Source organism: Ictalurus punctatus, chromosome 4 (genome assembly GCF_001660625.3).
Source record: "Ictalurus punctatus breed USDA103 chromosome 4, Coco_2.0, whole genome shotgun sequence".
Lineage (NCBI taxonomy): Eukaryota > Metazoa > Chordata > Actinopteri > Siluriformes > Ictaluridae > Ictalurus > Ictalurus punctatus.
In genome coordinates this window covers 6697295-6725139 of record NC_071284.1, presented here as the reverse complement: position 1 = coordinate 6725139, position 27845 = coordinate 6697295, and the positions used below count along the sequence as shown (strand labels likewise).

The 27845-nt window shown below is 39.3% G+C and overlaps 1 protein-coding gene across 1 annotated transcript in view; it reads left to right on the top strand.

Moving 5' to 3' along the window:
* Positions 1 to 6658: 6658 nt before the first annotated feature.
* map3k10 (mitogen-activated protein kinase kinase kinase 10) overlaps positions 6659 to 27845 on the top strand; it is a 40122-nt gene continuing 18935 nt past the window's right edge. The window contains exon 1 of the mRNA XM_017466602.3: positions 6659 to 9049. Coding sequence (XP_017322091.3) covers positions 8173 to 9049 — 877 coding nt within the window. The 5' untranslated portion in view covers positions 6659 to 8172. The remainder of the gene's footprint in view (positions 9050 to 27845) is intronic.

Sequence of the window (27845 nt, the reverse complement as noted above, 5' to 3'; positions counted from 1 at the left end):
TCCCCGAGCTAACCGAAACCGCACACGCACTCTGCGCCACTGCGCATGCGCACGCCAACACAACGCTAAGTGAGAAGCATGAACGCGTTCATCGTGCACGTCTTCCATATTATATCAAAAACGCTTGGTTTACTGTTTATATTGTTGAGTTATAATCTCGGGATTATTTGTCTATTTGTTTGTTTGTTTATTTGTGTGTGTTTGCAAGCTGTGGTTATTGTATGGGAAATGTTTGGAGAAAGTGAATATATCTATGTGGAACAATGATCCAGTTATATAACACATACAGATCCAGGACTTCACAGTTGCATTGTGTTGCACTGTCAGAAAGATTGCGCCTTGTTTACCCCCTAATGAAAGAACTATTCTTCCTTTTACTCTTTGAAAAATACTTTAGTTAAAAATTGCTAGTAACGTTCACAAATCACTGTAGTGCTTTTATTGATTTGTTTAATTTTTAGTTTTAAAAGAGGCAAGACCAGAATTCATTACGTTGTTATGTTGTTTTGTATTACTGAGACCCTCAACGCGGTTAAAATCACATGGCAAAGTTTAAATGCATAAAGATTTGAGACATTTCTTCTTATAGGCTATATAAAGTATATTAAACACGTAACAACGACAACAATAATAATAACATCCTAAATAATGTCAAAATAGTATATCACAACAGTTTACCACACTTACCATAGCATTCGCATAAATAAATAAAGTATTTAGTAGTATAAACACCACCACCACCAATAATAATAATAATAATTATTATTATTATTATTATTATTATTATTATTATTACAAATAACACTTACTAAATAATATATCAAAACAGTATATCACAACGGGTCATTACACTTACCATAGTATTAGCGTAAAGAAATAAAGTATTTAGTTGTATAAACATCACCACCACCAACAACAACAACAACAATACAAAAAAATACTAAATAGTATGTCAGAATAGTATATCATAACATGTTACCACATTTACCATAGCATTAGTGTAAAGAAAAAATATTTAGTAGTATAAAACACCAGTAACAACAACAACCACAATAATATTTACCATTACCATACCGTAGCTTAGTTTTAGTTTTACTTTAAAGTGATGGATTATGGTCACTTAACGCTGCTCATTACAACGAGACAAATTTAGCTGAGAACTTGCTTGCATCCTAAATGTGACTTTTCCTCCAGTGAAGATCTTTCTACCGGTGTACAGCGCCGCCTAGTGGTGTACTCTTAGTGATTCTCTCAGAAATGAAATGACTGGAGCGTCATGTAATATAAGATCCTATTTTCATGGATTATAAAGTAGTAGACTAAGGAAGACACACTTCAGTGTGCTTTTATAGTAAAATAATCATCTCCAGAAAGTTACTGTTACCACCCTAGAGGATTGTTTTCCTATACCAGCAAGACTGGAGTGTTTTATTCCTCTTATACAACATCAAATTATCCACCATTACAACTTTTTGTTTATTAAAGAATAACACCTCTTTTTTTAAAAAAATCATTTTATAATGTCATTTAATGTTGTGGAACGTTCATGAGACAAGTTAGTTCCATTATAACAGCTATAAACAGTTGTTCCAGTCCAAGCCTCTATTTATTTATTTTTTTTTACTCTTTCTTGTTTTTTTTTAATAAAACACACACACACACACACACACACACACACACACACACACACACACACACACACACTCAAAATGCAGCTCGTCATATAACCAAGAAACCAGAAACTGCAGACTCCTCTGTCCTGAAGACTCTCTCCTGGTGGAAAACTTAATGAGCATTATAACATACTGATACTGGAGACTCCTTCCAACTTCCATAAATGCTAAAGACAATGGACTTCTTAAAGAGAGCTTCAGAAATACATTTCTTTGTTAATCACAGCATTTAAAAAATAATCTGTTTCTTAGTAGTCTTAAATACCTATCAATTAGCTGTTACTATAGAAACCATAACTTATTAGAAGCTCTGATTTGCTTTTCAAGAGCCCCCCCACTGTCATATCTTACATGAATTGCTGTGCAGCTCTGGGGCTAGTTGCTGTTTCAGGCCCAGCAGGAATCGTTGAAATGTATTACACTTGCATCGTCCAGTTGGCTGAGATTCAGTTGGGTGCCACCGTGAGCCAGGTGTGCTTCACTAATGTTCACAGAGATCTTCTTGCCTGCTTCAGCAGCAGTATCTTCATTATTTTCCAGTTCGTTTCCTAAGGCAGGTACTGCATCAAGCCCCATGTGATGACCTCTTTGAAGATGCTGTTCCATTTTTGTCACACTCCTCCAGCTACTATGACTCGGGTCTTGTGCCAAGGATGTTGCTGAAGCCTGCAGAGAAAAACACCAGAGACAGAAATATCCTCCACTTCCAGCAACGGAAAAATAAAAATACAGTTAACAGATTTAGACAGCAAGGTGAGGTTAAATCATAACTATGCTCTAATTAATGGAATGGCTGCGATTATATTAAATATTGAACAGGCAAACAAAAGCGTTAACATTCTGTGAGTGTGCTTCGTGCATCATAATCGTGTTCTTAGAAAGTAGCAAAAGAAAGCAGAAGAGAAAATTAATAGCAGGTTATGATTATAAATTATCATGTGCTTTGTACTTCACTGTTATTTATTTTAGGTCCAAGATTTTATACTCAACACATATTCAATCTGAGCTAGAGATTCAATGTACAACAGATCTAGAAACAGACCAGATGCAGAAATGTAGCTCAAAGCCAGTAGCTGGTGAAAAAAAAACCCCAACCTAGGCTTATTGAATTAAATCTAGTCCAGGGTGCATTGATGTTGACCATGGACTGCATCAATTCTAGCATTTACAACATCTGTACAAGGGAATTCTGCAGCCACATTAAGGTTATATTCAAGCAGAAATGAGTCTGAATCTGCGTCTGCTTAGAAACAAAGGGAATCCACACTGGACTCGATTGAGAGCACTGCAGACCCTGTTTCAGCTGGATCTCCTTCAGGAAAAAAGTATGTGTGTAATGGCTGAGATATTTATTGATCAAGAGCAGGAACTACAGCAGCTGGCACCAAATGTTGTGCAGTAGGTCTACAGTATTAAGGATGAAGAGACTTTTTTATCTTGCATATTTAAAATTCCAGAGGTTTCTGAAAAGCAAGAAACAACAGTTTTGTGTGAAAAAAACGTGCAGTTGTATGAAACTAAGAATCGGCACCCTGTTTAGGGTGTACCCCGCCTTGTGCCCGATGCTCCCTGGGATAGGCTCCAGGTTTCCCCATGACCCTGAAAAGGATAAAAGCAGTATAGAAGATGGATGGATGGATGGATGAAACATAAAAAAATATCAAGAAAATCCTACAGAAACAGCTGATCTTTATTTGGGGATAATAACAATCACTTCACTGACGATAGGTGTATGATAATCACGTTTTCTATCTGTTTTTTAATTCGATTTTTGCGTGCTAGCAAATGGTACCAGCAGTTTGTCTCTTTACTTGAGGTCACATAGGGCATTGCATATACTTTCACAATTCTATTAATCAATGAATGAATTATGTATTCATCAATTCATTATCTAATGTAATGTTATGCAGTTCTGTGGTACAGATATGATGGTATTGCATGTTATGGTAATGATAAAGTTAGATATTTTGAACATTTTCACTGGAACGCTACTTGTGTATTGATCAAACCATTTGAATTCCTCTGCACCAATCCTTTCCACATTATCACGTGAATAGAGATTACTCAAACAACTGAACTTCCTGTCCATAAAAGCCACAGCCATCTCATCTCAGCCATCGCAGCACTTCTCTCTCTATGGCTTCTGCTCCCAAAAGGCCAGTAGGATGGAAGTTAAGTGCTGATCACAAAATATGCTGCATCATTACCTGTCCTGCATCCTCACCCCTGTCCACTATAGGCAGTTATCCTTGAGCCAGAGTGGTGGAGAGAACTTCAGGCACTTCAACTTCCTTCCCAATTCCATCATATAATACACATTCCCAGGTCGCTCAACATCCACACACTGGATTATACTAGAGAAAGCCAATATGGTAAATTGGACAACACAAGGCCTTGTCCTAAGTCTATCATGAAACTGTCACCCATCACATCCAAAATGGCTCCTTGTCTGGTGTCACAAGGGGGCAGTATTAGCTTGACTTCCCAGGTTCATTTTCAGAGTGGGAATTAATTTTGTTGCATTCTTTCACGAAAATTGTAACTGTACGAGTTCATTCCTCATCTGCTGGTACCAGTAAAATAATGGAGTGATAACGTTATTGTTTTCTTGCCAATAAGGTAACACAGAATTTCAAGAAGAAACCAAATATGTCAGCAATGTAATGTTGTTCAGTAGTTCCTGAAGCCTGTCAGTAAGCTTGTTTCAACAACACATTTTAGGTGGATTATATTTGCACAGACACTTAAGTCAACATTCGTGAGAAACATTTATTGCATACAAATGAGCTGCTCCTGGTAAACACTGGCATGCAAATACACTGACATTCATATCCTGCCACTGATGAAAACAGTTCCCGAGGGTCCACTTCTGATGATGCTCCCGAGCAGAAAAAAGATCCAGACAGAAAATGTGCATAAAAATTTGGTCAAACGGAGCACCAGACAGATTGTTGCATTGTATTTCGGACCAGCCACGGATACACTTGACAAGGGTTGGGCAATCTTATCCGGAAAGGGCCAGTGTGGGTGCAGGTTTTCACTGCAACCGAGCAGGAGGCACACCTGATTCCACCTGTTTAATCAGTTGATCTTGGCTTTCAATAGATTCAGGTGTGGCTTCTGCTTGGTTGGAATGAAAACCTGCACCCACACCGGCCCTTTCCGGATAAGATTGCCCACCCCTGCATTTGACTCTCATAACAGCATCAAGCTTTTCTTATTTTATGAAAGCCACATTGAGCCACATGGAGGAACATTGGTCAGCAGTAGAGAAAACTTTAAACTGTGTAAGACAGGGATTCCTTCGGGCAAAGAACCTCTGATCTAGAAAAAAAAAAAAGTACATTGTTAACAATGGGTAGCATTGTGGTGCCTTACAGCTGCAGGATCCCTGGTGCCCAGGACAGGCCCCTGATACACCACAATCCTGAACAGGATAAAGTTACTGAAGATGAATGAATGAATGACTGAATGAAGTAAGGTATAATCAAAGGCATATAACTAGAATAGATACAATGATAACAAAACAATAATAACAAGGTAATCAGCATCTAAGCTGAATCTGAAAAAAGAAACAATCTGTGATATCAATGGCCCAAACTGCCATCACTACTGATTTGCAGTACATTTCGGGTCACCAGTTTGCAGTGACCGCCTATTCAGGGATTTTAAACCCAGCTAATTTACTAGAAAACAGTTCACACTGTTAAATTAATGAACAAATAAACAATTAATAATAATAATAATAATAATAATAATAATAATAATAATAATACATCTATAATTTATTTATTATTATAACAAATAATAACTTACAATGATAAAATTATAATAAAAATAAGATTTTCCGGCATAGTGGGTAGCATGTTTGACTCGCACCTCCGTGGTTGGGGGTTTGATTCCCACCTCCGCCTTGTGTGCGCAGAGTTTGCAAGTTCTTCCCATGCTTTGGGGGTTTCCTCCAGGTATTCCGGTTTCCTCCCTCAGTCCAAAGACATGCGTTGTATGTTGATTGGCATCTCTAAATTGTCTGTAGTGCGTGTGTGATTGTGCTCTGTAATCCATCCAGGGTGTCCCCTGCCTTGTGCTCTGAGTTTCCTGGGATAGGCTCCAGGCTCCCCACTGCCTTGTGTAGGATAAACAGTACAGAAAATGGATGGATGAATAATAATAATAATAATAATAATAAATAAATAAATAAATAAATATTTTTAATTATAACAATGATAATTAATAATAATAATAATAATAATAATAATAATAATAATAATAAGCTGTTTTACTTTGAGTCCATAACCCTTAGGATGCTTTACATATAAAATATTAAAAGGTTAAACAATGTATTTATTAAATACTATTCTAACACAGAAGAATGTCCACAAATCATTAAAAAAAAAAAAACAATCTGGAAAAAGTATTTTCTTTTTCTTTTTTCATATTTCAATATATTTTTGTACATATGTAACATATTTGTACATCATTTAAGTAAACTTGACTGAAATATTTGCATGATGGTAATGAGGACCGGTCTCATTTCTGACTGCTGCTCCAGGTCATTTTATCTAGACCAGTGCGTCTCAAACTGGGGTCTGTTAAGCACAATCCCGGCTCAGTGCTTTTATATATTTTCATTTGGTTAGAGTGTCGGAAATCACAACCCGCATTATCAAAGCACCAAAGTAAACTCAGTCCTAATGTGTTCTATCCATGGAAAGTTCAGGAATAGTTAGCCCTGAAAAAAAAAAAAAATTAACAAATGCAAAAAAAAAACAAACAAAAAATGTTCAGGAAATAAATCCATTTCAGGAATTTATTTTATAGTAAAATAAAAAAGAACCACTGATCTAGACTAATGAAATCATTACACAAAACAAAACATGCTTGCTGAGCAAAAGCGCCATTTGCCACCAGCACTCATTATTTACAGTGCGCGTGTCACGAGAATAAACTACACTACCCACAATGCACTCGACTCCACCCCCTCTCCTGTTCAGCCGGTGTATCTGGATACAAAGTCTGCTTGAACTGACAGTCCGATCCATGGACACGCAATACACGGGCTGTGCTTGACAGCAAGAGAAATACAATAAGGAGACGTTCGGATCAGACTGCGGAAGAGGAAAGAGGCCTGATTCCGGTACAGGAATGAAAAATAAAGCGTCATAATGTCACGCCCGAGGCTGCTGTACTGATGATGGACTGGAAAAGAAACCCAGCAACCATAAACATGGATATATGGATTAACATAATACTGGCTTTTAACCCGAGGATTGTGGATTACAAATAAAACAACAGGAGGTTGTTTATTATTATTATTATTATTATTATTATTATTATTATTATTATTATTATTATTATTATAAGATGGTGGAAGGATGCGTCGGTTTGCAGCTTCTCTATCATCATCATCACCATCATCAGGTCAGATTTCATCATCCTCGACCTATTACATGGAATCAGAAGCGCAATAATTTCACATTCGAGCGATATTAATAGCCCCCCAAGAGCGATACACCACGTACAAGTGGCTACTTCTATAGAACAGTAATATGCCTCTTTAGAAATAACTGCATGGTGACAATAAGGACAGCCATGCCACGATGAAAAAGAGGACATGGTCTATGCAGGCATCTATGCAGTTCATATGCAAGATAAATAAGGTGGAGTTGTGTAGAGGGTTGGAAAACTGCATGATGCTTCCCTGGCTTGAATGTGGATGGACCTGCAGCCTATTTACATAAACAGGTAAATGAATTAATGCCCGACCTGTAGACTCTTAACTCTAGCTGTGGACCCAAAGCAACGAAATGGACTTTAAAATGGTTTACATGATCATGACTTAGACTTGAGCCTTTAAGGATGTGCAGAATGGAAGCATACAAGAATGACCGTCTAATAAGAAGGAAGGAGAAGGTGCTGTATGTGATCTGAGATAGTCATAGTAGGATTAAAATCCATATAATCGCATACCTTGGTTGCTTGTGATTGGTATGTATGAGCAGAATGAATGACTGCGTTAATGAGGAAAGCATATCATATCATGTCAAGTAATAGGATAGACGAGATGCACGAAATGCAGGCCCTGTGATGTTCCCCAGCTCCAGTGGAAACCAAGAAAACCCATTTCATGCATCCTTGGTGCTGAATGAAGCGCCCAAACTCCTAGATGATCATTTATAATTTTCCTCGCCATTCGTCTGACTCAAAACACATGACTTCATGCTATTTAATTTGAACCTTTGAAAATGAAGTCACAGTGTTTTCAGACACCTGTTTGAAAGTGCCTTTATAAATGCAAGTACACAGAGACTGTAATTCTGCTCAAATATAGCATTTCAGCACATAAGAGTAGTGCTTTGGCACTTCAGTTGATTAAGTCATCCCTCCAGTTAAAAAGGCCTGAATTTGGTTGATGTGTTCTGCATGGATTTTGTGCATGAGTTGACCGAGGTTCTCCCCCAGCTATTGAAACCCCACCGCTGACTCGGTTAGTTTGGAGATGGACCCAAATTCGGCATTAAGCAGTATGGGTAGTGGAGGAAATGCCACCCCACTACCCTGCACTGGGTGTGGAGGTTCCTGTGGAGCACCACCCCCCTCCATCGTGCTACCAAACACGAATCAGAGTCCCTGCCTCACTCATGCAGAGAACGGCAGCAGCTGGAACTCCTCCACCCTGTCGTCCTTGGGCAGCTCCCCTGAATCTCACATCCACCAGCATCGCGGAGCCTCCAACCCCTACTGGACGGCCGTATTTGACTATGAAGCAGCGACTGAGGAGGAGTTGACCCTAAGGCGCGGGGATCTACTGGAGGTGCTTTCCAAGGATTCAAAGGTGTCTGGAGATGAAGGCTGGTGGACTGGTAAGATCCAAGACAAGGTGGGCATCTTCCCCAGCAACTATGTGACGCGAAGTGACACCACGCTGCCCACTGGAGGTTTACTGGTGGGTGGTGATAGTCCTCTGGAGATCGACTTCTCAGAGCTGTTCCTGGACGAGGTTATAGGAGCAGGAGGCTTTGGGAAAGTGTATAAAGGCTTGTGGAGGGACGAGGAGGTGGCTGTGAAAGCAGCACGCCAGGACCCCGATGAGGACATCAGCGCCACGGCGGAGAGTGTTCGGCAGGAGGCACGCCTCTTCTGGATGCTCAGGCACCCCAACATCATTGCACTGAAGGGCGTCTGCTTAAAAGAGCCTAACCTTTGCTTGGTAATGGAATACGCTCGTGGCGGGGCACTAAACCGGGCACTCGCGGGGAAGAAGGTTCCTCCCCGGGTTCTGGTTAACTGGGCAGTGCAGATTGCTACTGGCATGGACTACCTGCACAACCAGACCTTCGTGCCTGTTATCCACAGGGATTTGAAGTCCAATAACAGTGAGTACACTTTTATATTGATAATGCATATACCAAAATCTTCATGTGTTTCCTCAGTGTGTGATATAGAGCACTCTTTAGAGGTCATTCTTGATTATATTATTGGATTGGGTGATGGTGTGATTTGTGTATTTCTTTCCTAAATTCACTCATATTGTGGAACTTATCCTATTTCCCGCATTGTCATAGTTGCAGGTGTGTTGATTAATTTGCATGGGTCTACCTGCCAGTTGCAGTCCACAGAGGGACAGATTATTTCTGGATAGCGCACATTAAAAATGCACCAGTCCAGAGGAAAGTGGATCAGTACCAATTTTTAGGGAGAATTGTCTTTTCTGATGCAATGCTGTAAGCAAGAGTTAGCAAATGAACATTGTGTGAGTGTATGCTTTGCTAATAGACTAAGTTACATTTCTAAAATTGACATATTAGGTTGAGCTAGTGCTGAGCTAGCAACCTAGACTCATTGAGTTAGCTAGCTAACTATTCTTAGAACTAACAGGAACCTTAGTAGGTATCACATTCTGGAATCAACTTCAGTACTAAACAGGGTTAGTGTTAGCGCTTGTATTGCTTGCTAGCTAGCTAGCTAGCAAACACCAACTAGCTAGATGACTTTTAGTCAGCTGGGAGTTTGCGTTTTCATTCGCTAGCTAAATTTAATGACTTTATAGCAATGACTTTTGAAATCAGATACTGCTACTACAATACTACTATGAAAAAAGGTTCATTTAAATTTGTGTTAATATTTCTCAATCACAGTCACAACTCTGTCCACCATGGTTCCATGACCTTCCAAATGGAACAGCCTCCATTTGATGGTATTTCAAAGCGCCATATTTACAATAGGTACATGCTGTATATGATATACAGAAATGATTACTGTCAACACAATAAATCGTTTTATTTATATGAAGGATATACAGTGTGTGTGACTGTAGGAATATTCTGGATTTTTTTTTAGGAAGCTTTCAATAAATGTTCACAGAGTATCTGGTGGAGACTAGAGATCGTGTATTGGGACTGGGATCTGTAGGATGCAAGAAAACAAAAAATTGTGCAAGTGGGAGTATTTTACTTTCGTGCGGGCATGAGCGATTGGTCAGCTATGGAGCTTGTAGGATCAACCAAGAGCACTCTCATTAATATTCATCATTCATCCTTAGTAACTGCCTGGTTTGGGACATGCCAGTTTAAATTAGGCTACTATATCGTTTGTATTTTGGGAAATAGAACCAGCAACGTTTCTTTAAATGTTGCAAGGAGGTACAAACCAAAATAATAACTGCTCAAGTGGGATTAAAACACAGTCCCACGCACATCACTAGTTATTATGAACTTGAGTGATGTGGCTATGGTTGAGGAACTGTCAGAGCCAGAGTTCACACATCATGCTGATAGTGCTGCCATACATCTTTCATCTGTGGATATTTGAAACATAAAACAGATACAGATACAGATCCGGATACAGATAATGTCATTGCTTTACACCCCTAGTGTAAATACGTCCAGGTGACACTGATGCACTGAGCACAGAGAATGTTTTGAAGCATCAGGGGCATTTTCTTTGCCTTGAATACTCACTCTTCTCATACTTCCTGCTGTCATCCTCTTCTGCTGAAGGGGAGCTGGGGCTATTTTTGGTCCATTGTGCTACTTGCTGTTTAAAAACGTACTTGCAGATGTTGGAGTGCTGTCCACACACACACACACACACACACACACACATATATATATATATATATATATATATATATATATATATATATATATATATATATATATATATATATATATATACGCCTGCTACTCAGGAGCCAGAGAGAAGCTCCTTATAGTCCTTATCTTCTCCAAAATGGGATGCTCTTTTACGTTGCCCCTGTTTGTATGAGGTGGTGGTGGTGGTGGTGAGATTGGGGGGTTTGGGGGTATTAGACATTAGACTGTGAGCGTGTAGAATTACTTCAGCTCATTATCCAGGTGCTTACAGCTCAGATATCCTCTTCAAACTCCAGTCACACTTGGCAAAGCCACTCAGGCGGTGCAGGACAAACCCAAGCCCTGCAGCCTCTTCCCAGCAAACCACTGTTACACAGTAATCAGCCCCCCTCCGCTGAAACCTTTCAGAAAGTAGGAATGTGGCCATTGTGTTGTTCCTTTAAATCCAACTTGTTGCGTGCTTTACTGCCTGTGATTATATAAAATAAAATAGAAAAAGAAGTACATATATAATTGTGGGTCATTCAGCAGTGTTACCTGTCACCTCAGCAGTCAGTGAGTCATGCAGGACACAACGCTCGACTTATGATAACATGTCAACCTGAGACAATTGTACATAATGACTCAGCTGCTCTTTATTATTCGTGGTACACCCTGAGGCAAAGGCAGTTGAGTGAAAATGACAGTGTTTATAAATATTGCCTGTGGTGGCTAATTTTAAGACACTTGAAAACCTGCTCTGTGGAACTTGGATAATCTGATTACTGTGACCTCCTTTTGAGTGATGTCACTAGGCCTTTTGTGATCTGATAGGCTGTGCACACTGGTCAGTCCATGTCCCATCCTGAGCTGAACTCACTCCAGACTTTAGTTACCTGCTTCCAAAAACAAAAGCGATCTACCTCAGTCAGGGCATGAGGATCAATTTGAGGGGTGACTCAGCGCAGGGTAATGCTACACCACCTGATCACGTTCCCTGATACACTCCTGAGGCAGACGGTTACCAGAATCCTGTAGGAGTGACAGCCAGTGGCCAGCACACGTGACTGTACACTGTTGTCAGACACATGCTTAAGCCAGCAGGAGTGCAGAATCCAGTTTTAACCCTTATCTTCTATTCACATCATAGTTAACCTTTTTTAAACCATGTTGAACTAAAAAGTGGAACAATATTAAAACAGATTTGACAGTTGACATTTACCTTACTTAAATGCAGGTGTAGATTGACGTCAAGATCTCTAGAAAATGATCCTGTTGTTTTTGACTGATGTCAAGATCTAAAGAAAATGACCCTTTTATCTTGGAAAGCAATAATGGTGATCTTGTGATAATGGCATAAATAACTTAAAATCACAAAGAAATCGAATAGTTTCTCGTGTAAATAAAACACGAAGCCATAGCCTTTTAGAACTTCTGTAATAATTCATAGCTCAATCACATTAACAGATCACGTTAAGAGATTAACAGGGTAAAATAAATGTTATATCACTGTGGAGGAACAGAAAAGGTCATTTTATCGGCCGTCATTTTCTATTAATCTTATTTAGACTCCCATATGCTGAGGAAGACCAGGAGGACCCCTAAGCATAGGAAAATACTTGTGTAAATGCTGTAATGGTGTTGCTATAAAACAATGGGTCAACAGGTGACTTTGTTAAGAGATTAATGTTTTCTATAAATTTTATTTCAGGTTTGAGTGCATAGGTGTTTCCGACTTTTGACTCAGATAAGGGATTCATAATGCGAAAAATGAAGAGTGGAAGATACTGATTTTGAAGAGGATGCATTTACGCATTCAATATCAGCGTTAGATAAAGATGTCTGAGGCTTAATCAATGTCATTTTAAAGTTATATCAGACAAATCTGTGATTTTGAGTGTCAATTTTGCAGGCAGGAAAAAAAAAGAAGTCAGAGGAGAATGACCAGGCTGACAGGAAGGTTATAGTAACGCAAATACCCACTCTTTACAGCTGTGATGAGCAGAAAAGCATCTCAGAATGCACAATATGCCGAACCATGAGACAGATGTGCTACAACAGCAGCAAACCACATTGGGTTCCACTCCTCATTCCTGTCAGCTGAAAACAGGAAGGCTACAGTGTGCACATGCTCATTGAACCTGTGCAGCTGAAGATGGGAAAAGACCAGGTGATGTTCTTTCTAATCTTCAACTATCCAGTTCTTGGCTGACAGTAGAGGCTGACTTCTGCTGTTGTAGCCCGTCCACCCCCAGGTAATGTGTTGTGTATTCTTTGAGATGCTTTTCTGCTCAGCACAGTTGTAAAGAGTGGTTATTAGAGTTACCATAGTCTTCCTGTCAGGTCGAACCAGTCTGGCCATTCTCCTCTGACGTGTTACCATTTTTAGGACTGGTAAAACCAACAATGCTACTGATTGGCTGCAAATGTCACTACAGGCTTGTAAGGTGAAGGTGTGTTCTGGCATGGGCAGCACTCAGGTGGTAGGATTAAAGTTTTAAATTCTTGGTCTGATTAACCACAAGCACGCATGCCTCAGGTACAGGTTTAGCAGGTACAGTGCAACAAGAGAGGGATAGAGCAGATGGGAGAGAGAGCGAGTGAAGTACATATTCTGAGGCTGGCAACAGCAGCATAGCAACAATGACCCCTTTATCGCACTTCTATGACAGAATTGGGTTCATAATGACAGCAGTGGGGGAAGGGAGGAGCGATTGACCGATGGATGGAGAGAACATGAGTTACATAGAATGGACCTTCTATTGATGGGAGACAAAACATACCAAGGGAGTGTGTGTGTGTGTGTGTGTGAGTGTGTGTGTGAGAGAGAGAGAGAGAGAGGGTGTGTATGAGTGAAAAAGCTTCAGGGTCAGTGATTTCCAAAGGCACTGTGGTCACCAGGCTAGAGGGTGACCACTAAAGCATAAAAACCAGGGGTGTGTCCTTACACAATATCACAGAATGCATTCATATCATAATATACAGGGTATGAAAAAATGGCATGCCTTGTAATATGGTATGTTTTATTTTTTACATTTTTTAATTTTTTTTTACATATTTCTAAAAACCAGTCAGACCCAAGAGCTCTCCTTTTAATATGCCCATTTAAAAGTATTGCACTGCTGCTACAGTGTTATAAGAATAGATTTACATATTATAGCTCTAAATAGCTGATGTCATTATATACATATATAATATAAACATGTTCATAAAAAAAAAAATGCAAATCTAAAAAAATGACGGTGTGCCAGGTTTTTCTGTAATGACATCTTGTTTAAGTTTTGTGTCAAGACGTTACATGTGCAAGTACTGTTTAAAAAGTTACATTTCCTTTACATGTATTATATAGCATTACTCAAATACCCATTATATAACCGTTAGCAATGTTAGCCATCCAGTTTTCTCTACATTATTCTGCTTGCAGTTTTATACATTATACTATTTAAATTACAGCACGATTTCTGTCCATTCCAAATAATATATTCATATTCAGTTACATTCCTTCTCTAGTCATCCTTTCTTTAGTATGGTGGAGTCTTATGTTACAATGAGATCAAATTGTGTGGAGTATTTAGTAGGACGCAAAGATGATCTTTTGCACAGAACCATTATAATGCTAATCATGAAGTGTGTCTTAGACATGGACACGTTCAGTGTAAAAGCTTACAAAACTTCTTTATTGCTCACACATTGCTGAGAATTCATCCCAATTGCTTTTATGGTGCACTATTAATAAGTAACAAATGCAATCCTTTCTCTGTGTGACATTACTCAGACCCAGTGGTGAGGTTTCTCAGACAGGACTGATTGTAAAAGGCCCAAAGATGATTGTTTGCACTCTGGGTAGAATCAGTGACTCACTGTCGGCTCTCACTGATGTCTGCTCCGATACTCTGATAAACCAAAGTCGTTTCGAGGTTTTTGGATTCTGACCCTGTGGGAAAGAGGACATGTGGGTCATCAGGTGCTACTGCTGCTTACCCAGTAACACAGGAGACTAGATCTCCTTGCTCTTTTGTATTTGCATGTAAATACAAATTTAGTGCTGGGGAAAAAAGGAAAAGAATGACTGTGCCTCTTTCATCTTAAACGGACACAGATCAATGATCAGCCAGATTGAAATACTCCCACACACATATGCGTGAGCTTGTGCATCCACATGACAACATCTTAATCATTCAAATGATCAGATAATAAGTCCCGAAATCTTATCCAATCCAAATAGTACTCCAGAGATGGGAGTGTCTTCACGATGTAGGCACTGGTTGTCAGACTACATACGCCTAATTTGCGTATACAATATTTGACGTTTATTAAGAGCTTGTTGTAGGTCTTTTGGCATGCTTGATCGTTATTAGGTTACACGACCATGATGTTTACGCAGGGTGTACCTGTATTACGAACTCAACAACTTACTTACAAGCACAATGTATAAAATCATGCAGACACAGGTCAAGAGCTTCAGTTATTGTTCACATCAAACATCAGAATGTGGAAAAATGTGATCTCTGTGCCAGATGGATTTGGTTTGAGCATTTCAGAAACTGCTGATCTCCTGGGATTTTCACACGCAGCGGTCTCTAGTGTTTACACAGAATGGTGTGGGTGGAAAAAAAACGTCGAGTGACATTTCTGTGGCTGGAAATGCCTTGTTGATATGAGAGGTCAGAGGAAAATGGCTAGATTGGTTTGAGCTGCCAGGAAAGGATATATAGTAGTAACTTATATAATCACGCATTACCAGTGTGGTGAGCAGAAAAGCATCTCAGCAGCTCAGCAAACATTGACCCTTATGGTGGAACCTTGTGGTGAAAACACTGAACCTTGTGGTTTAACGTTGTGATGAAAACATTGAACCTTGTGGTGGATTTGGAACAGCAGAAGACCACATCAGGTTCCACTCATGTCAGCCAAGAATAGGAATCTGAGGCTATTATGGGCGGACACTCCCCCAAACTGGACAGTTGAAGATGAAAAAAATAAAATCGCCTGGTCTGTTTACAATCTAGTTTGGGTCTTTGCCCATGATAGTTTGGGTCTTTGCCCATCCTACCTTCAGATTCCTGTTCTTGGCTGAGAGGAGCGGAACCTGATGTGGTCTTCTGCTTTTGTCACACATCCACCTGGAGGTTTGATGTGTTGTGCGTTCTGAGATGTTTTTCTGCTCATACTTAGTTCAATTCAATTTAATTTGTATAGTGCTTTTAACAACGTGACATTATCAGAAAGCTGCTTGAAATCCGGATGTAGATTTAGATCCCTAATGAGCAAGATAAAGGCGAGGAACGTAGCAAGGAACGTAGTAGTAAGAGACGTTCCAAGACCTGTTGTTGTAATCATAAAGACTGTCCTGTGCTCATCCTAGGAACCAGACTCCAAAGGTAACACCAGATAGTAGGATTATAAATCATAACAGTATGTGACACATTTATATCCATAAAAAAGGCCAAAAGGACAGAATGTTCAATGGTGGAGATATGTTTGATAATATAGTTTCGATGTAATTTGTGTGTTTTATCTTTTTATTACATGTTTATTCCGATGTTTTATGACACTATGTATAAATGGTATTATTGAGCCAAAAATCATTGATGACAGCATCATGTCAGCTTCTCTTACTTGTTAGCCACGTTATCCTCATAGCTCCAGTGCAAAGCTAAAGAAGTGTCTTGGCTAATTGTGTGGTAAATGGAAACGCTATGGAAATTTTATTTTGGACTGAATTCTTTTTTTAAAATAACATCTTTAACTGCCTCACTGCACCTTACAAGCACAACACAATAAGGGTTTCTAACACTTAGTGTCTACCAGTTGTCACAGTGGCCACCACACAGATCAATAAAGAGATAAGTCATGTGGATAGAAGCAGCAGCTACTGAACTGTGTTTGACACCATGATGACCATGAAAAAAATGACAAATGCAAACAACACCACTTGCTTCAGCTTTGAGGCGAAATACCGAATAGGATTTAATAACTGCATACAACATAAACACATGGAATTTCTCTTCAGCTCTGGCGTAAAGTCCGAGTGCCACCGTGTTGTTAAAGAGTAACTGAAGCAGGCTTGTTGGAGTCCAAGGTTTGATCTCGAGCTCACATGACTGAGAGAGAAAGAGCGGTAACACAGTGTAAACAGAGACCTTATCCACACCCGCACAGCACCCGCACAACACCCCCCCAACACACACACACACACACACACACACACACACACACACACACTCTACCCTTAACCTACTTCATGTCACCATCATCAAAAACTCATACATCATCTTTAATATGCACATACACATTCAGTGGCGCTCATATGATTATAGTGATAATCACAGGACAAACAAAAAGGACATTCATTAACTCCATAACACACAAATACATGAACACACACACACACACACACACACACACACACACACACACACACACACACACAACCATACACACATACACGGACAAAGCAACTGATGCAAATGCAAAGAGTCGCCACAGCTTTGCACGCACACTGAGCTAGCATGGCATAGCACTGCCAATCCTGGGTGAGTGATCCAGGGAAGAATGGCACACTGGGAGTGAGAGGCGTATTGTTTCTGGCCAGCTGGAATCAGGACACTGCTACACCGTGTGCCCTGGCACTACAGTCTGCTGTAAAAGTGTTACCACTACCAGCACACTCTCGCATGCTCACACGCCGCCATGCTAACACTGGCCCAGTGACATGAAGACTTACATCTATATGAAGCATTCATTGTCCTTATAAAACAATCATAACCCTTAAGCATATACTGTAAGGCTCTGTGTGTGTGTGTGTGTGTGTGTGTGTGTGTGTGTGTGTGTGTGTGTGTGTGTGAAAAGGTGTGTCAAAAAGCCTATTTTCATAGTTCTTCTCTCAACTAACAATAACTTCTTACAACCTTTAACTACTTGATTATTTATTTATTTATTTATGTGTTAATTTTTAACACTAGTGCTTGCTATGCTACATTCATAAGGTGTCATGGATGTTTGGTTAGCAATTGGTGCTAAGTGTAATTTACAATGCAATTTTAGTCATTTAGAGTCATTTTATCAACATACCTGAGAGAAATGTTGATATTCCAGACAGTTCTGTATATGTATTTATTTACAGTGTCACTCTGTTTTACATTGTTTGTATACAAGCAGGAATTAACGGTTACATGTAAGCTAACTAAATCATTAGCTGCAGTCATTAGCTTGAAATGCTTTCAGAATAAAAGATGCCATAAGTCAGCACGTCGGCTCTGTAGTATGTCCAGATTGTATTCATACTACACACTTATACTGATCAGTACGTGGTGTATCAACGGTCGAGCAGTAGGTACTGAATCGAATGCAGTAGGCGCTGTCACAGTACGTGATTTCGGATGCAGCCAATGTGAACGTGACAAAGTCTGTGGGTGTCAGGAAGTGTAGGCCATGGCGGCCATATTTGTAGGCCGCGATGTGTTCTGGGAAACGGACTTTCTTGTTGATTCCGGTGTTGACCTGACACAGTTATTGCTGCTACACTGCTCAATAGTTTTACAGTCCATGTCCTGTGTAAATTGTCCTGTGTATTTATTGTCCTGTGTATTCATTGTCCTGTGTATTTATTGTCTTGCACTCTATGTGGTCTTGTGTACTGTTATGTATTGCACCACGGTCCTGCAGAAATGACGTTCCAATGTATACAAGCTATATAGAGTAACGACAGTAAAAACCCACTTGACTTGGATTTCCAGTTTTTACATTTTATTTTATGCATTCTGCACTTTTTCTGTGTAGCATTTGACTCAATTTTAATAAACGGCAACATGTCTTAGCAGATAAAGAGCACGTTTTTTTCTCAAGCTGTATCTTTCGAGCTGTGTCAGGTCATTGGGTCGCAAGGTCGGGGCAGGTACTATCTCCGTGTAAGTGTCACTGTATGTTTACTGTACCTGTGCCTCAGGTGACACTCTCCTTGTAGAGGACGAACTTTGGCCTGTCTGACTCACACACATCTGCCCTTTCGAGTTTAACCCTGAGGATAAGCACAGGAAATGGAAATCGGCATAAAATGAACTTTACACCGTCTCCTACTTACCTCAGAAGTAGTTGATCTTCCAATCTGCTATAGTAATCATCAACATTTTGAATATTCTACACTATATTACCTAGGAATATAACGCCGTAATGCAGTGCTAAATCTATGTAGCGAGGTGCAAATCAAATGCTCGTGAGTTCAGTTTGGGTTCATACGCAGTGTGTGTTGAATTGCTATACCAGTTAAATTCCAAAAATCAAGCTGCTCTAAGAAACACAAGCTTGAAGCAAGGATCTGTGGCACAGTGGAAGAGAGTACATTCGTCGCCGTCCTCTGTCCAGGCAAATTTCCCTCCAGTTCCTGCTTGGTGGTTTGCATTCCAAATAGCTTTAACAATGTGTGTTTAGAGCATGCTAACTTAAGCAGCGTATGCAGTCGATATGTACTAATGCAGTCTAATATTTATACGCGACTGTAGATATTGTAGAAATTTGACTGCAGCTATGAACCTGCAAGGTGAAGGGTTTATACAGATTTGTACAAGAGTGGCCAAATTTCATCTTGATAATGTAGAAATGGAGAGGACAGTGTGCCATGTTGGAGTAGATAAAAGCTTAGGGAAGTGTCACTCAGTGGTCTAGAGCCAAGGAGCTGTATCAGTAACACTATGGCTGCTAATACAGAGGAAAGTAACAGAGATACAGTTCTAGCCATATCCAATGCAGTAAACATGAACAGTTTTTTGTTCCTACCAACTAACGTTAAATTTTTATTATTATTTTATAAACATTATTATTATCTAAAATAGGGGTCATCAACTGACAGACTATGGAAAAAAATTATAATAATAATCTAGCCATAGTTCAGCGAGTACAGTTTTCTAAGCATGACCCAGCCCGGCTTCTGTAGCAGATCCTCTGTTTCAGATTATACAATCACTTGCATATATGTAAATTATTTATCTGAAGGCAGCTCATATTTCAGCGTCCATGGTGTTAGTCCAAAATGCTAATGTGAAGCACTACTGCGAAACAAAAACATATTTCAAACATATTTCAAATTATCGCATTTAGTATATAGCCTTGATTATACAACAGTTAGTTCCAGTCCACTGATTTGATTGGACGAGCGGTGTTCTAACAGTGCTGATATTTTAGTACAAAAGACCCGGGACATTTCACTGTTTGTATCACTCCGCTTGTATGTGTACGGTACATAAAATTTGAATTCTAGCGATTGTTTGTTACACTGAAACCATTATTATACTTACTAGCAATGCTGTCAGGCAGTCTGTGCGTTGGCATGGCAACACACAACACTCTGGAGCAAAAACAAACAACATATTTTGTCATATTCTGTCTGAAAAGTCAGTTACTTACATATTATATTGATTTCTTATTAATAGAGCTGTTGTGGAAAAGAAATAACACACTTACAATCGTGTTGTACTGTGCCTACGGTGGAATCACAGTCACGCCGGCCGGTATTCAATATAACCGCACTCTTCCTTGTGCGATATTGCTTAAATAAATCATTTACATTTATGCCATTTGGCAGACACTTTTATCCAGAATGACTTACAATTATCTCATTTATACCCCTGAGCAGTTGAGGGTTAAGGGCCTCGCTCAAGTTTCCAGCAGTGGCAGATTGGCAGTGCTAGGATTTGAACTCACGATCAAGATCAGAAATTTTACATCTTAACCACTGAGCTACCACTTCCTCATCAAAGGATCAGATCCTTAAGTTTAGGACTATTGCAATGCACTACTCTCGGGCCTCCTAGCCAGCTCCATCAAAACCCTTCAGATGATTCAGAATGCAGCAGCACGCCTCGTCTTCAACCAGCCCAAAAGAACCCGCATCACACCCCTCTTCATCTCCCTCCACTGACTTCCTGTAACTGCCCACATCAAATTCAAGGCCTTGATGCTCATATACAAGACCTTGTCTGGAACAGCACCTCCCTACGTCAACACGCTCCTTGAGGTTTATGTTCCCTCACACAACCTGCGATCGGTTAACAACCGCACCTTGTAGTGCCTACTCAGCGAGGCACGATGTCCCCTACCAGAACCTTCACACTAACTGTCCCTCAGTGGTGGAATGAACTTCCAACCTCAATCCGGACCACAGAATCAGTCACTATCTTCAAAAAACAGCTAAAGGCTCACCTCCTCCATGAGCACGTAACTAACCCCTAACTTGCCCCTCCCTCCCCTTATAAATAAAAAATTCAATAAAAATTCTGCACTTACACTGGCTCTTACACCTCTACTCCGCGCACTACTTCTCTAGAACTCAATTATAAATCTTGCATGGTAGCACTACTTGTATTGTTCTCCGCTTGATATATCGCTTTGCTGGTATTTCCTCATTTGTAAGTCGCTTTGGATAAAAACGTCTTCTAAATGAATAAATTTAAACAGTAAAAGGTGAATTTTTGTCACCATTCAGTCATGTTCGTTGCTTATCTGGAGCTTTGTAAACAAGACATTTTTAGTTAAATACCTCTGATCTATAGCTGTGTTTTGATAATTTAACAGCAACACTGGAAATAGATGATGCCACGTACAAACCCGAATGAGGTCTATCATGACTTCTTTGCTTTTATATCACACAGGGATGTGTATGAGGTGATGTCTATAATAACACCTATAGTTCTACCACACAGTTTTTTATTTAAAGCTACAAAAGGAACAGAAATAGACAGGAGTACAACGTAATAACATTGATCTTCAGCAATCACTACTGAACGTCTATGCCTTGTGGACCTCTGGTTAATTAGCCATCAGCCACTACAGAGCTGTCAGTGTGATAATAGGCAGTTAATTGCAAGGACAGTAGAGATTTTTAAGGCAGAAGTATAAACCGTGCCGCCTCTGCACGGTTACAGTGCTACTTACAATACAATCCTGTAATAATGAATATCTTTTTAAACCAGCTGGATGTGGCGTAACAGCACAGTAGCAATAAAGTGCACAATGCAAATTGAGTATTCTGTCCATCACTTAGCAATCTGGCACGCCCACACAATTCTGATCTGGGTTTTTTTTTTCCCGTAGTGTATATTTTTGTGCCTAAAAATATACAGTTTGTTCCTTGAATCTATCATAGGTTAATGCTTATTAAAGGAATACGCTAGGATTTTTCAACTTAATATCTATCTACTTCATCTGTAGCTTATGTATGATTACTACAGACAAGAATTTTGACACTTTTTCCTGTAAAACATGTTTAGCAGAAATTCACTTAAAATGAACTCTGTCAGTGACTGTATAAAATATACAGAGAACCCTCTGTTCCTCTAAAAAAAAAAGTAGTCCTAGTAGTTTTTTTTCTTCTTCTTGTTTTCTCGTGATCACGACTTAATTGTTCGGTGTACTCGACATAACAACATGTTTTTATTGTTCTGGAGGCAGCAAAAACTTAAAACAGTTTGGCCATGTATCATAGCTGTATTTTTGAAAGTACCTACCCATATCTATTGTTGGGGTTATAATTAAGTGAGCTGTAAACTGACCAGAATGACTGCAGAATCAGTTTTTGACCTATTGACAGGTGACCTGAAGAGAAGAGTCCACAAAAGAGGATCTAGGAAAGATCCTGACAGATCTGGAAAGATTGCATATTGAGGATTGCTTTCAGATACCTTGCTCTGATTTCTCCAATCCAAGTGAGCAATATAGAAGAAGACTCAGTGCTGTCATGTTGGCAAAAATGTTGGTTGCACAAAGTATTAAATGCATGGGTGCTAATAAATATATATTAGAGATGCACCAATGTGCTATTTTCCCCGCTATCAGCTATCGGGCAATAGTTTAAAGACATCCGACGATCAGGGCCGATTATATCCTGTCAATCAAAAGAGGGTGGGAAAACACATAGATTTCGTGCTGTGTGTAAAGAAGATGTCTCTTGTGTGGAATGATGACAAAACTGCAGTTTGTAAACTCTGCACTGCTAAAATTTTACACAGGACGCTGCGGCAGTGAAGCGGCGTCGAGTCTAATTCCCCCTAATAATCGGTTATCGGTATCGGCTGAGAAATTTATTATCGGTACATCTCTCTCTCTCTCTCTCTCTATATATATATATATACATATATATATATATATATATATATATATATATATATATATATATATATATATATATATATATATATATATATATATATATATATATATATACACAAACAGTCTCTCACAAAAGTGAGTACACCCCTCACATTTTTGTAAATATTTTTGTAAATATCTTTTAATGTGACAACACTGAAGAAATGACACTGTGCTATAATGTAAAGTAGTGGGTGTACCGCTTGTAGAACAGTGTAAATTTGCTGTCCCCTCAAAATAACTCAACACAGCCATTAATGTCTAAACCACTGGCAACAAAAGTAAGTACACCCCTAAGTGAAAATGTCCAAATTGGGCCCAAAGTGTCAATATTTTGTGTGGCCACCATTATTTTCCAGCACTGCCTTAACCCTCTTGGGCATGGAGTTCACCAGAGCTTCACAGGTTGCTACTGGAGTCCTTTTCCACTCCTCCATGATGACATCACAGAGCTGGTGGATGTTAGAGACCTTGTGCTCCTCCACCTTCCGTTTGAGGATGCCCCACAGATGCTCAATAGGGTTTAGGTCTGGAGACATGCTTGGCCAGTCCATCACCTTCACCCTCAGCTTCTTTAGCAAGGCAGTGGTCATCTTGGAGGTGTGTTTTGGGTCGTTATCATGCTCTGCTTCAGTATGTCACAGTACATGTTGGCATTCATGGTTCCCTCAATGAACTGTAGCTCCCCAGTGCTGGCAGCACTCATTCCGCCCCGACCATGACACTCCCACCACCATGTCTCCAGACCTTAATCCCATAGAAAATCTGTGGAAGGAGCTGAAGATTCGAGTTGCCCAACGTCAGCCTCGAAACCTTAATGACTTGGAGAAGATCTGCAAAGAGGAGTGGGACAAAATCCCTCCTGAGATGTGTGCAAACCTGGTGGCCAACTACAAGAAACGTCCGACCTCTGTGATTGCCAACAAGGGTTTTGCCACCAAGTACTAAGTCATGTTTTGCAGAGGGGTCAAATACTTATTTCCCTCATTAAAATGCAAATCAATTTATAACATTTTTGACATGCGTTTTTCTGGATTTTTTTTGTTGTTATTCTGTCTCTCACTGTACAAATACAACTACCATTAAAATTATAGAATGATCATTTCTTTGTCAGTGGGCAAACGTACAAAATCAGCAGGGGATCAAATACTTTTTTCCCTCACTATATATATATATATATATATATATATATATATATATATATATATATATATATACACACATACAGACATATGTGTGTGTGTGTGTGTGTGTGTATACGTATGTATGTATGTATGTATGTATATATATATATATATATATATATATATATATATATATATATATATATATATATATATATATGATGTGTGTGTGTGTGTGTGTGTGTGTGTGTGTGTGTGTGTGTGTAAAGGGGTTCCAATAATTCTGGAGCGGACTGCTTTATCTCTGGCTCATATTTGAGGCTGATATGGAAGAAACAAAGAGCAAAGTGACCTGAATGTAGATAAACAAGGGCAAATGAAAAAACTGAGACATCAGCAAGATATATGCACTCTCCATCTCTCTCTTTCTTTCTGCCTTTCTATAACATGCATGCAAATATACACAGGAGCAAAATGCAATGCCTGAAAGCACAGTACACACATTCTCCTGCATGCACGCAAATTCAGTAGTAATGTACGCCCTATTTCCTCCCTTTCTTTCTTTGCACCCCCCTCTCTGTCTCTTACTCATCTCTGGCTTTCTCTCCTCTTTTGGTGCAGTATGAGAGAGGATTCCTCAGCAAACAAGGGAGGGAGTGGAGGGAGGGAGGGAGAGTGAGATGGAGAAAAAATAAAGGGGGTTGGGGTGGGCGTGAGAGGGATTTTCTGCAGGGCATGGCACTGAAGGAGAGGTATAGTCTCCCAGAGACTGCTGAGGACAGGAGAACAGTCATTGGACCAAAATAAAGTCCCACCCAGCTTGCTGTGTCAAGCTTATTGGCTCAGATCCATGCTTGCCATCAGCACTTTTATATCATGACTTTTTTTTGGTGAAACTTTGCTTTAATGTCATACAGGGATGTGTATAAGTGGACGTCTAAAATAACACATATTTCTTAAGGTATTTAGCTGGGAAAATATGATGAGAGGCCAAACAGAACCCGTTAGACAGAATGTCTTTTTTGTCTTTGTGATTAAAAGGCCTAGATTAAAGATGCACCCAGTCAGCAGTCTAGGGCTAGTGTGCATTAGTATGAAATATACAGAGTAATGCAGGAAGCAGGAGCCAGGGACCTGATTCAGCTGCAGCATCAGCTCTCCTTGTGCCCTGGAGCATGTAAAACAACATGACGAGGCAGTTATTGTTAAATACTGCATGTGCGAATTATGTAACTTTGTGTACTTAGATTTAGACGCTTATGTATAAACATGATAAACAAATGTTAGTAATTGAAATGACCTTCACATATTATGCAAACCTAAAGTGCCCTACACTCAAAAACAGTTTTTAAATAGCTAACCCCTTGCTATAAGATGGCTGATTCTGATTATATAGCTTTAGGTGTTTGAGAGAAATTTGTTAGCACAATGCTAAATTTCTGTTTTAAACTGGTTTGTGTAGAGTTATATATGAGCTCATATATATGAGTAATGTTGACAATAAAAATGAGCGATATGCAAATTATTTGAGGATAATGTGGCACTCAGAGCCTGCATGCTAAGTTAGTATGCTAGCTAGCTGGTGCTAAACAAAATCTTGAGCTAGTATTCTAGAGGTTTACTTGCCTACTAGCTTTATGCTAATTTACTACTGATTACTAGCTGTCTATAGTAAAATACAGTGCTTTTACACAGTAGCAGTGAGCAATGTCAGTAAACACACGTTGATAGCTGAACTTTTTGAAACCTTTTACATTCTCTTGCCTTTTTGTAATCATGCTGTATGTTAGCATAGCTGAATCAGTGATAGAGTGGGGATGAAAGGGGGACATGGAGAACGTTCGTTGTTTCTTGGGCTTTAGAAACATATCAACATGTATTGATTATTTTGTAATGGTTTAAAATGACACATTTAGACATACTTTAAATAAGTGGATGTACTTTCCTACTTGTGTATACATATTAAATATTCATATGTTGTGAGGGTATAGTGGCTAAGCGGTTAGCACATTTGCCTCACACCTCTAGGGTTAGGGGGGTTCCAATTCTACGTCCTCTCTTTGTGTGTAGAGTTTGCATGTTGTCCCCGTGCTTTGGGGGTTTCCTCCGAGAATTCTGGTTTCCTCCCCAATGCATTGTAGTCTGATAAGCGGTATGGAAAATGGATAGATGGATGGATTCTTGTGCTGTGTCTGGTAAAAATGTGCCTGTTTTTCCTGTAAAATGTACAGAATAAAACATCTCTCTCTCTCTCTCTCTCTCTCTCTCTCTTAGTTAATAAGACTAAAAACACAGCTTGTCATTTTACTGAGAAACTTGTGAAGACTTTTTCTGTCGTAGAAAACTTACTGACTGTTACTGAAGTGTTGACACTGGAGACTCCTTCCATAAATGTTAAATAAAGGTTTTTATACAGAAAACATCACTATATCAATGATTATACACTATCACAGAAACAATAATACATCAGAACAAACAATAACATTCGAATTACAGCCATGGTGTTTTAGAAAATTAATTAACATCCTCTGACCAATCAGATCAGAGAATTCAACAATTCTCTTTATATATATATATATATATAATAGGTCTTTCTCCTGTGTATACCTTGTTGCTTTTTCCGTTTACCAGGCAAATAGTGTCCGTATTTTCATTTTTAAATCTGCACAGAAAAAATCCATCAATCAAAATTACCATAGCATTAATCCATTTGTGATCCCGCACAAATAACCTATTTAACTTCTTCACATCCACTTTGCACCCCCACTATATCCTACAGAGTGTGCACTTGGGAGAGGTTTAATATTTGCAGAGTAAATATGGAGGAGATTGGTGAGTAAGCCTTGATTTGAGACACGGCCCTGTTGAGTCAGACAGTTATTTAAAGCGGGGTGAAGGAGACAGCAAGTCCGGGTGTTTGTTTGTGTTTGTTGTATCCACGAGATAGAAAAGTGTCAGTACAAATAATCTGTTTGATGATCATTTTAATTATGTGGGCTTGGGAGGATGGATGATGGCTAAGACCAAATAAGAACAAATATGTATGCACAAATCCAATGACAAGAACAATGTTATCTTGGTATAAAAGTGTGTTCTATAGGAATGTGGATCTCTTCTGAACACTGTATTTGCAGATCAATACATGCCCAGTGATCAGATGGAGGAAAGGTACATTTAAAGGAGCCAAAGATTCAATATGATATGATTTAGAAGGTGTAAAAGATGCAGTGGGATGTAATGCAGTATTTTATTACACTATATTGTTTGATTAGGTAACAGCTCACTTAGAAAGAGGATATGTGACATGTCTGCTGTATTACAATGGGCTTGTCCATCCTCACCTATTTATTTAGAAAGGATGTAGTTCATCTGTGTATGACTCTGCTTGCTATCCCACTCGTTTTGCTCAGGTCGGTTCAGTTTGCTTTCTGATTAGTTCACAACAACAATCGTTTTCTTATTCAGAATAATTCTGATATGAGAATCTAACCCTCTGCCAACTTGTGAACTCACAGGTACAACGTAAGCGAGGTGAAACACTATGGGAGCCTTTAAACGAAGTGTGCCAATGTTTGTAGTAAGTTATTTCATCTGTATTCCATTGGAAAGTCAGTATTATTCTTTATGTGACTGTTATTAATTATATGTAAGACTGGCTGGCATAAACGGGCCAGCGTGGCTCTCCCACTATTTCAATAAATAATTAAATAAATGAATGAATAAATGTGAATTTTTGTTTGTTTACTTTGGTGGAGAAAAAAACCCCATCAAGAGTAGCACCAACGTTTTCTTTCTCTTTTTTGTTGAGTCTGTATTACCATCACCTCCGTAAT